General features: G+C 37.0%; 1 protein-coding gene across 1 annotated transcript in view; it reads left to right on the top strand.

The window, feature by feature from the left end:
* Nucleotides 1–12,404, top strand: part of LOC137633835 (uncharacterized) — an 18,421-nt gene extending 6,017 nt beyond the window's left edge. Inside the window, exon 3 of the mRNA XM_068366075.1 lies at nt 12,164–12,404. Coding sequence (XP_068222176.1) covers nt 12,164–12,404 — 241 coding nt within the window. The remainder of the gene's footprint in view (nt 1–12,163) is intronic.
* The last annotated feature ends 280 nt before the right edge of the window (nt 12,405–12,684 follow it).

Below are 12,684 nucleotides of genomic sequence, written 5' to 3'. Positions count from 1 at the left end.
ATATGACTCATTCACAATATATATATATATATATATATACATATATATATATATATATATATTTATATGTATATGTATATATATGTATATGTGTGTGTGTGTGTATATATTATATATATTATATATATTATATGTAAATTATATATATATAATATATATATATATATATATATATTATATATGTAAATTATATATATATATATATATATATGTAAAACGGATTTTGAGCGAAGCCATGTCGTCCTGATGGAAGGTTCCTTTAGTAGCTCCCTAAGGGTATATTTGACTACAGTGGATATTCCCAGAGAATTAAACTAAAGTTTTCCAGAGTACCCTCAAGGTTGTCCTTTAGGATATCGCATAATAACAGGGGACGTATTCTTGACACGCAACATAGCTATCTGCACCCCACATAGCGTTTACGCTTCGAGGGGGGGAACAAGTGGCAAGATATAGGAGGAGCCGTTACAAAGTTTTCCTCCTCATTTACTGTAATGGGCACTCCGATGACGTCCATATTCTTCGCCATCTTGCTGACGTAATCTCAGGACGACATGGCTATTTCCCCCAAAAATAGATTTTTCGCATCGCTCAAAATCCGTTATATATATATATATATATAGTATGTATGTGTATATATATATATATATATATATATGTCCAACACACTAAGGACAGTCTGGTCAAGTATTGGATGAATATCTTGAGTATCCTTCACATTAATCAACACCCAGCAGAATTGCTGCACATTGCATTTATGTAGCTGCTATATACAAGAAATTGATAAAGGTCTATGCATATTTCATTAATTCGGTAGTTATTTCCTCTTCTGAAAATAGCAAAGGTTCATAATCCACCTTTGTTTCTTCGCCAGTTTCCCGAATACATTGGAATTTACATCCCTAGGTCCTGCCCAATAGTTCTGATGTTTAAAAAGAAAAAGGAAAAAACCCTGTACCTACCATCATCACTTTGGCTCAAAATTCCTGAAAATGAATACAGAATCGAGTGAACTATGAAATGGTGGCAAATGATATATGAAGATTAAGTACAACGAAACCTACAGTTATGAGACAAAGGAAACTCTCCATTAGAAGGTAATAATATTATTTAAAATATATTTTACTTCCAAATAAATAATGATAGACAGACTGTAAGAAAAATTAGGGCTCATTCTCTAGGTAAGTGTGCAAGATTCAGAAAACCTCCATCCATGCTGCCATTCTACATGAAAGAGTAGCCAATACTCTTCAGGTGACTTGAAAGTTGTTATTATTATTATTATTATTACAAGCTAAGCTACAACCCTAGTTGGAAATGCCAGATGTTATAAGCCCAAGGGCTCTAACCGGGAAAAATAGCCCAGTGAGGGAAGGAAATGAGGAAATAAATAAACGATATAAGTAGTATTGAAAATTAAAATAAAATATTTTAAAAATATTAACAACTTTAAAACAGATATTTGATATACAAACTACAAAAGGACTTTTGTAAGCCTGTTCAATGTAAAAAACATTTGCTGCGAGTGTAAACTTTTGAAGTTCCACTGAATCAACCACCCGATCAGGAAGATCATTCCACAGCTTGGTCACAGCTGGAATAAAACTTCTAGAGTACTGTGTAGTATAAAGCCTCATGATGGAGAAGACCTGACTATTAGAATTAAATGCATGCCTAGTATTATGAACAGGATGGAACTGTCCGGGAAGATCAGAATGTAAAGGATGGTCAGAATTATAAAAAATCTTATGCAACATGCATAATGAACTAATTGAACGATGGTGCCAGAGATTAATATCGAGATCAGGAATAAGAAATTGAAGAGACCATAAGTTCCTGTCCAACAAATTAAGATAAGAATCAGCAGCTGAAGACCAGACAGGAGAGCAATACTCAAAACAAGGTAAAATGAAAGAATTAAAGCACTTCTGAATAGATTGAGCACCGAAAATCTTGAAAGACTTTCTAAATTGCCAATTTTTTGTGCAATTGAAGAAGACACAGACCTAATGTGTTTCTCAAAAGTAAATTTACTTTTGAGAATCACAACTAAAATTTTAAAAGTCATTCAAAGTCAAAGAAACATTATCAATGTTGAGATCAGGATGTTGAGGAGCCACGGTCCATGACCTACTTACAATCATACTTTGGGTTATGTTAGGATTCAGCTTCATCCCCATTAATTTGCAACATGCACTAATTTTAGCTTAGATCTGTATAAAGGGATTCAGCAACCCCAGATCTACATTCAGGAGATGGAATTGATGCAAAGAGAGTAGCATCATCTGCATATGCTACAAGCTAGTTTTCTAGACCAAACCACAAGTCATATGTATATAGTATGGAAAGTAATGGACCAAGAACACTATCTTGAGGAACACCATATATCACATTCTTATACTCACTATGGTGCCCATCAACAACAACTCTTTGAGATCTATTACTTAAAAAATCAATAGGATAGTAAGGCTAAGAAACGACCCACCCACTCCCAACTGTTTTAGTTTGAAAACAAGGGCCTCATGATTAACACCCTCTTACTGAGAGAATGCCTTGATGGAGTCATTGAGCTTCAGCACGGCATTTCATTCCCGTGCTGAATCTTGGTGACGGGGAAGAGTGCTTTCGAACTTCAGGAAATTGCTCCCCCAGTTCGAATCCAAATTTCTCTCTTTTATCTTTTTCTTCTTTCATCTTGCTGTCCTATCTCTATGATTATTATTTTTCTTGAGTTATATATATATGTAGATGTATGCATATATATATATATATATATATATATATATATATATATATATATATATATATATATATATATATATATATATATACACACATATATATATATATATATATATATATATATATATATATATATATTTCCTTGGTCTCAGTCCTAACCGGCGGGTTTAGCTTACACCTGTGCCTCTATATATCTTTTGATGCTATCCTTCGGGTAGGGTATGGAGTGGACCATCTGGGAAGTATACTCTCATTGTGCCAATAGTGAAGAATACAAATTTCCTTTCCAATGTATGATACTTTCTTATAATTCTCAAGCAGGTAAACCAACAAAACAACAACAAAAAACATGAAAATTCCACCCTTAGATATGGACGACCTTCGAACTAAAAAGGACCACTCTACTGATGTTAAAAAATCTAGCAATTTGGGTAACACAGGGAAACTACGATTCCTTCATGTTTCCCAAATCCCATTAGAGACAAATTATAATGATATACATAGACCATTTGAGTGCTATGGATTGATAAAGGAAATAAGGATGAGACTCAGAGATGAAAAATGGGACTTTTGGATATCTTTTGAAAGTCATGATGAAGCGTTTAATGCCATAAGTAATAGTAGTATCAAAATTAACCAATTGAACATCATGGGAGCTCTTTGTGATAAGGTCCCAAAGGAATTGGATGTGTAAAAACCTGCTGATTGGTTTGAAAAAGATAGAAATGTACCCTACTTCACAGAGAAAACCCAAACCACTAATGTGGCTCTTAGCTGAACCTAAAGGGATAATAGGGAATTATTTTAAAATATGTAAGTTTATCCAATAAAAAGTAGGAACCATTGCACCTGGAGATATATCTCGTTTTGGGAAGAATAGTTATCTCATCCATGCCAAATATTCGACTCAGTCTGCAATACTATCAAACTTACAGACAGGCAGTGATGAAATTACAATGGAAATGAAACCTCATTAAAATTTTAGTTATGGAAGGGGAGTGGTCTTTCATAAAGACCTGTACGAATTTACAGAGGAGGAAATACTTTCTATGTGTCCATTAAATGTATGGAAAGTGCATAAGGTTCCTGGAACTTCAATGATTATACTTACTTTCCAGGATGCTGATGTACCTTTCCATATATTTATTGAAAATGAAAGGATTAAACTTCGGCCTTTCAAACAAAAGCCCCTGCAATGTTTTAATTGTTTTAAATTTGGACACCCATCCAAAGTTTGCAAAAGTGGAAAAATGTGTGGTATTTTCTCCAAAACTTATGGAGAATGTACACTTGAGGCCAGGTGTTCAAACTGCAATTTGAATCATAAATCAACTGATAGGAGATGCGAACTGTATAAGTTAGAGGAAGCTGCCCTAAATAAATCAAGTTTAGAACACATAAGTGTGGGACATGGAAAAAGACTGTTGAATAAATCAACCAGCTATGCAAAGGCCTTAAAATCAAAGGTAAATTTACCACAGGAGACATCAACCCCAACTAGCACTGCCAGTAATCTTAAGAAAAGAAATACAACTTCTGATAATAAAGTACTGCATGACAAGGTAATCATATTGCCTTCTGAGGCTCTGCCATAGTGTATTAAAAATGGGTCATTGCCCGTTTCTGTACAGCCTTCGTCCCCCATTACCAACAATAGTACTAACCTCTCTCAGGCCATGATCTTGCCTGATTTGATGGAGATGCCACCTGACACCAAGTTACCAGGTGCACCTGTATTGGGGGAGGTGCAAAAACCTGGTAGCTCACCACCTACTAATCAGAAAAGAGAGAGACCCCCATCTCTCTAGCCCCCTTCCAAAAGAAATATCCAAATTATGACGTCAAATAGATATGATGATTTGTCTGTTGATGTTTCTGATCTGGAAGTCAATTTAAATAAATCGGAAATTCAAATGGAGGTCCACCAACCTCCTCAACAATCAGATCAAAAAGACAAAAAAAAAATCATAAATGCTAAACCTAATCTATCAAGACCCTCTTTGATAAAACCACCTAAAATAGTATTAGATCAAAAACTGCTAATGGGAAGACTCCATCCAAGGGGTCTACCAAATTATAAACCATAGTTTTTTCCTCCATTTTGCAATGGAATTCTCAGGGTTTAAGGGCCCAATATGAAGAACTTAAGCTCCTTATTCATGAGCATTCCCCCATAATTATTTGTCTACAGGAGAGCAAATTTGATCATAATACCCCTTGTCCTTGCGAATATATTAGTTATAAGACACCATATGATCACCAAGTGGGGAGCCATAGCGGAAGTCTCATATACGTTCGTCGAGATGTTCCCAAGTTTCTCTGTCTATTCGTACACCTCTGTAGGCAGTGGTTGTACAGATTGACATAGGGAGAATATATACAATTTTTTCTCTGTACTTGCCTCTAAATGATAACATTTTGTATGACAACTTAGTGGAGGTGATTCAACAACTCCCTCAACCTTTTCTTTTACTTGGAGATTTGAATGGTAGATATCCTTTGTGGGGTGATGTTTTAGCAAACACGAGGGGAAATATCATATCATCAATTGTGGAAAATGAAGATGTGAGACTCCTTAATACAGGAGAGCCCACACACTTTCATGTCCAGACAGGTACCTTGACATGTATTGACCTATCAATCATAAGCTCTAATTGCCTTCTTGATTTCGATTGGAGGACATTAGATGGTTGGCATACTAGTGATCATGCACCAATCATTAGAAACACCAACAATGGTCCACCTTTACAGAGATCGGCAAGATGGAATCTTGACAAGGCGGACTGGGATAGATTTCATGAGCTAAGCGAAATTGAGGGGGATGAAAATATCGATGATGCCATCGACTTACTGAATGGAACTCTCCATACAGCAGGAGTCAATTCATTTCCCAAATCAAACGGCGACCAGTCCCGTGGTGGTCTTCAGAACTAACTGCCCTCCACAGAGCCACAAGAAGATCTCTATAACACGATTGCATAGACACAGAACTGATGAGAATTTAATGATGTACAAAAAATGTAGAGCACAGTTCCGTCGTGCCATGAAAGAAGCAAGGCGCCAGTCATGGATGTCTTTTGTTTCCTCCATTAACAGTAGAACACCACCATCTTCTGTATGAAGGAAAGTAAAAAAGATAGCTGGCAAATTCACACCCAACCCACCACCAGTGTTGAAGGTGAATGGTGAGTATGTAACTGAAGCAAATGATGTTCGCAATGTCCTGGCTAATCATTTTTCAAATGTATCTAGCAAGTGTAAAGGACCCCTGGTCACCAATATAGGAGCATTGAAGAGAGAAAATTTTAAATTTTGCAACAAGAAGGGAAGTCATATAATTCTCCTTTCACTGAGAGAGAATTTGATTCCGCACTTGCCCATTGCAATGATACAGCCCCTGGACCCGATAGAATTCCATATGCAATGATTAAACATGTACATTTTAATACAAAGCTATTTATTTTAAGCATTATTAATAGAATATGGCATGATCATAGTTATCCAAGTGTTTGGGAACTAGCCATTGTTTTAGCCTTTTTAAAACCCGGTAAAGACAAGTTTTTAGCAGCAAACTATCGTCCTATTGCATTGACATCTTGTTTATGTAAAATCATGGAGAAGATGGTCAATGCAAGGCTGATGTGGTACCTTGAAAAGAAAGGTATTTTATCATTGATTCAATGTGGATTCCGAAAAATGCACTCAACGACTGATGTGTTGATATGACTTGAGTCTTCTATTTGTGAAGCCTTTGCTTCCAAACAGCACCATGTTACAGTATTTTTTGACCTTGAAAAGGCATATGATACCGCATGGATATATGGTATACTTAAAACCATTCATGAATTGGGATTGAGAGGAGAGCTGCCACTATTTATTCAGGCATTTCTTTCACATAGAGTTTTTCAAGTGAGAGTTGGGGAAGCTCTATCAGAGAGTAAGTGCCAGGAAGAAGGAGTTCCTCAGGGTAGTGTGCTGAGTGTAACCCTTTTTGCACTAGCAATCAATGGGATATCCTCAGCCATTCCCCAGGATGTTCTCTCATCATTATTTGTGGATGATCTCTCCATATCATTTGCTGGAGCCAGAATGGCAATGGTTGAGAGAAAACTACAGCTCTCAATTGACAGAATTATCCAGTGGGGCGATATGAATGGATTTAAGTTCTCGACAAGTAAAACTACTATTGTATATTTCTGTCATATCCGGGGAGCACATCCAGACCCGGATATTTACATCAAAGGTCAACGGATCCCATGTGTATCGGAAGCCAAATTTTTAGGTTTGATATTTGATTGTAGACTTACATCGGTTTTTCACCTAAAACCGGTAAAAGCTAAATGTGTTGAAGCTCTGAATATTTTAAAAGTATTGTCCCTTACATCATGGGGGGCAGACCGCAATACTATTTTAAAATTATACAAGGCCTTGATTTTTTCCAAAATTAGTTATGGATGCAAAATATACTCCTCACCCACCCCAAGCCGGTTAAAAATATTAGATTCCATACATCATGCTAGTATTAGATTATCCACAGGAGCCTTTAGAACCTCACTTATCACAAGTCTCCTTGTTGATGCTGGGGAGTTGCCTCTGGACCTCTATCGAATGTCCTCTTTTATTTGGTATTGGTTTAGATTGCAAAGACTCCCTAATTCTTTAGCCTTTCAGACTGCAAGCCTTGTAAGGCACTCAACTTACTATAAGTTGCACCAAAAATCTCCTCAACCTTTTGGGTTTCGGGTGAAACAATTATTAAACAATCTGGATATAATTAGAATTAAGGTGTTTCCATTCAAGGTATCATCAACGCCTCCATGGAAATTACCTGAGGTATCTTTTTGTAAATAATTTATTGGAGTTAACAAGAATATGACTGATTTAGAATCCAGTTCTCTTTTTATGGAACATGTTGCAGAACATAGGGGATCGACTTTTATATATACTGATGGCTCCAAATCTGATGCTGGCGTTGGATTTGGAGTACATAGTAATGATTTTAATTGTAGAGGTGCACTTCCTCTAACAGCTTCCATATTTACTGCCGAACTGTATGGCATACTAACCGCTATTGAGAAAATAGCTTTTGAAAAGGAGGGTAATTTCATAATTTTTAGTGATGCAAGGAGTGTTCTTCAAGCTTTAGAAGTTTTTAATTCCACTTTTAAAGATTTTAGAATGGCTTTATATTATTGGACGGAGAGGTATAACAGTTCGATTTTGTTGGGTTCCAGCACTTGTAGGTGTGTCTGGGAATGAGAAGGCAGATTTACTGGCGAAGAATGCGGCATCTGAGTTGCTACCAAGGAGGTATCCCATTCCCTGTAATGATTTCCTACCTTACATCAAGAAATTGGTTTGTAATAAATGGCAACAGCACTGGGATAGTCAAGATGGCAATAAAATGAGGGAAGTAACAAATATCATATCACCTTGGAGGTATAATATGATGCCCCGAAAATGGGAGACGACTCTTTGTCGTCTCCGTATTGGTCACACACAGTTGATACACGAGTTTCTGCTGAAGGGCCAACACCAACCGTATTGCGAAGATTGTTTAGTACCTTTAATAGTGAGGCATTTGTTGACCGAATGCCCTAATTTTACTAACTTAAGAAATAGATATCTGTTTGAGGCTCGAGGTGAGGATGGCAGGTTTATCCTTGCCAGGATTCTTAGACATGATGTGTCCTATTATGCGAGAGGAATTTTTAGATATATTTCTGAAGCAGGTCTTCTGAAAACTATTTAACTAGTATAATGACTTATTAACTTTTATGGTTTTAATTGAATTCTCTTTTATTTTTCATATATAATAAATGCTATTGGCGTCAATGACCTTAGATGTCAGGATGCCAAAAAACTTTCAATCAATCAATCAATCATGATTAACACGGTCAAAGGCAGCACTAAAATCTAGGCCAATCATACGAACTTCCTGACAACATTATTATTATTATTATTATTATTATTATTATTATTATTATTATTATTACTTTCTAAGCTACAACCCTAGTTGGTAAAGCAGGATGCTATAAGGCCAGGGGTCCCAACACGGAAAATAGCTCAGTGAGGAAAGGGAACAAGGAAAAATAAGATATTTTAAGATGAGCAACAATATTAAAAGTAAATGTCACTTTATAAACTATAAAAACTTCAACAAAACAATAGGAAGAGAAAAAAGATAGAACAGTGTGCTCGAGTGTACCCTCAAGCAAGAGAACTCTAACCCAAAACATTGGAAAATTATGGTACAGAGGCTATGACACTACCCAAGATTAGAGATCAATGGTTTGATTTTGGAGTGTCCTTCTCCCAGAAGAGCTGCTTACCATAGCTAAAGAGTTTCTTATACCCTTACAAAAAGGATAATGGCCACTGAACAATTACAGTTCTGTAAGAATTGTTTGGTAATCTCAGTGTTGTCAAGTGCATGAGGACAGAGAAGAATATGTAAAGAATAGGCCAGGCTATTCAGTGTGTGAGTGTGTAGGCAAAGGGATAATAAACCGTGACCAAAAAGAAGGAACTAATATACTACTCTCTGGCCACTCAAAATACCCCATAACTCTCTAGTGGTAGTATGCTCCAAGGCCTTTACAAAAACTAAATTGCAAACTAAGGAATAGATGATCACCTTCAGCAAACCTATTTAGACGTTTTGCCAGAAGACGTTCAAAAACTTTAGATAATATTGAAGTTATGGAAATTGGGCGGTAATTAGTTGGACTTGAGCTACCACAAACACATTTACATAGTGAAGTACAGTTACATTACAAATTCTCCAGCTACTGCTAAAAGCTCCGCTTTTTGCTAACTTGCTCAAAATAACAGATAACTAAGAAATCTGCAGTCTTTTTAAAAAACAAAGGAAAAATACCATTTGGATCTATACCTCCATAAGCATCAAGGTCCGTCAACAGAGCTTGAATAACACAAGATCGAAAAGCTAAACTAGTTAGTTTAGCCTCAGGAAAACAGGAATGAGGAAGTTTGCGTTTCTCATTACTCTGCTTGCTGTCAAACACATCTGCCAAGAGGGTTGCCTTTTTCTTTGGACAGTGAGTGACAGGGTCATCTGGTTTAAGTAAAGGAGGAACTGTTGCATTTACATCAAAGAGTGCAGATTTAAGGATAGTCCACCACTTATGCTCATGGGTTGTACCAGAAAGGGTTTGTTTTATGGTTAAATTGTATTCTTTTTCAGTTGAAGTATAAACTCTCTGAATAAAAGCTTTTTACTGACTATATTTAATTCAGGTCAAGTTTGAGCTGTTACCCTTGCAAAGATGATAGGCCTCCTGCTTCTCTAGATAAGCATGTCTACAATCATCATTGAACCATTGTTTGTCCTTCACTCGGTACCATAGTACACGAGAAGGGATACGCCTATCAATTACGCTGACTAGATTCTCAGTCAATGGGACTACAGGATCAACACTACTATAGAATTGTGACCAATTCAAGCCTAAAAGATCATGCAAAATCCCATTCCAGTCTGCTTGAAATTTCATGTAAATCTTACATGAGTTAGATACATCAGGGACAGGCTGCTCAGTCTTTACTACTAATGAAATCAAGGCATGATCAGATGTCCCAACTGGAGAACCAACCTTACTTGTTATAACGCCAGGGGAGTAGGTGTATACGAGGTCCAAGCAGTTACCAGACCTCTGAGTAGCTTCACTTATGATATGCTCTCAGCCTGATTCAGAGGCGAAGTCTAAAGCTCTTAAGCTATCGCGATAGGTAGGAGAAACAGAATTTAACCACTCCCTATGATGAGCATTGAAGTCACCAACAAAGACAAAAGAGGCTTTTCTATCATCTTCTTTTATCTTAACCATAATGGTAAGAAGACAATCGAAGATAGAATCATCCATGTCAGGATTCCGGAAGATCGAACACAAATAGAAGTTGCTATGCCTGCCACAAACTTTTATTACCTGAATCTCTTGACATCCACATTCATAGCAGTACTTATGAGAAGCAGGGTACTCAGTCCTAATATACAATGCCATTCCCCTAGCCTTAGGGATGGCATCGCATTTCAACATTATTCGCTTCTTGAAACCAGTTATAAGGAGCTCAGATCAGTGCCTCATATTAGGAACAAAGTTTCTGAGTACAAAAGAATATCATACTGTGTGGATGCAACTGTAAGGTCTTGAATATTTCCATGAAGACCATGAATACTGCAATACAGTAGACGACATTGACGAAATTATGACAAACTGGTCCCGGATTCTGCTTAACGTCTCCAGAGAGCATAAGAATTAATGATGATAAAAAAGACACATCATACTTAAAAACCAAATGAACAAGAATGATGAAGAGAATAATATGTACAGAAATATAAATAATGTGATTGATCAAACCCATAGACTATAGAAAAAAAAAAGTCGGAAAACTGGTCAACATGAAGGAGCCGATACACCATGCAAGGCTAAATACCCTCCAGGATAGCCTCTTCAACTGAAAGGAGGACAGTAAAGATGGTTTTGAAAAGTAAAAGAATCAGATAAGGAGAAGACAACCTCCTGATAAACCACCAGGCACCTTTCTATTAAGCCTGCTCAACACAACATTTCATAAAAACAATAGGAAAAAAAAAAGATAGAATAGTGTGCCTGATTGTACCTTTAAGCAAGAGAACTCTAACCCAAGACAGTGGAAGACTATGGTATAGAGGCTATGGCACTACCGAAGACTAGAGAACAATGGTTTGATTTTGGAGTGTCCTCCTAGAAGAGCTGCTTACCATGGCTAAAGAGTCTCTTCTACCCTTACCAAGAAGAAACTAGCCACCGAAGAATTACAACACAGTAATTAGCCCCTTGATCAAAGAAGTGTTTGTTAGTTTCAGTGTTATTAGGTGCATGAGAAAGACGAGAATGTGTAAAGAATAGGCCAGACTATTCACTGTATTTGGTATGTGTAGGCAAAGAAAAAAATGAGCCGTAACCAGAGAGAGGGATCTAATTTATTACTGTCTGGCCAGTCAAAGGATCCAATAACTCTCACGGTAGTATCTCAACGGATGGCTAGTGGCCTGGCCTTCCTACTACCTATAGATTCAAGAAAAGCTTTTATAATTTTTGGTATCTTTCAAATTGAAGTTTGTTCCCTCAAGCATACAAACATTTGTCCTTTAATAGAATTTTGAGTTCATCGTAACCAGAACGTCCATTAAATCATTGACGATGTCGATATAACTAGCTAGTGTGGAAGGGGATGTGGAGAAGTTCATCCAGCTGTCAGTCAGTGTCCAACACTTTTGACTTTAACTGCTGTGATTACATAACTACTATTGCTGCCTCTCAAAAATGTCTGCTAGTAGATTTTCTTTTTCTTTTTTCAGACTGTTTCAATCATAAATATAACCTAATAAGGCAATGTGACTGTGTCTGGGAAAAACCAGCAAGAAATGTGGCAGGTTTGTTGATACCAAGTTGTTGATCCTCGTCTCCTTTGTACTTTTTGCAGCTGGCAGGACTGTTCGCACTCATCCGCTTGTGATGAGTAGAAGTGGTTGCCTCCTCTTCAATGGTAAGAGGTATCAAGAACAACAAGAAAACCTAGAGAAACCATTCAGAACAAACTTTGGCCATGCCAAAACTACTGCCAAAGAGATTCTACAGCTCATACTTTACCTCTGGTGAATCTCGACCTGCTATGTCCCATGCAAATTCATCATTGCGACATGAGTCCTTGGGAAGAATTCGTTGCAGGTAGGAAATCTCATTTCACCATGGGTATCTTCTTATGGGAAAGCAAAAACATCTAATATCTTTAGCAATTGTAAAACTCTGCCTTTACTATGACTTTTGCCCATTGTTGTTTAGATGGACGATGAACTGAATTTATGGGAGTTGTGGCCTTCCTTGGGCATTGCTGGTGCTTTGTCAGCAGGGAAGCTGTTGAAGACTGGCTGGTGCCATG

This window comes from Palaemon carinicauda, chromosome 43 (assembly GCF_036898095.1).
Source record: "Palaemon carinicauda isolate YSFRI2023 chromosome 43, ASM3689809v2, whole genome shotgun sequence".
Classification (NCBI taxonomy): domain Eukaryota; kingdom Metazoa; phylum Arthropoda; class Malacostraca; order Decapoda; family Palaemonidae; genus Palaemon; species Palaemon carinicauda.
Note: the sequence above shows the minus strand (reverse complement) of the source record. Positions and strands in the feature narration are given on the sequence as shown.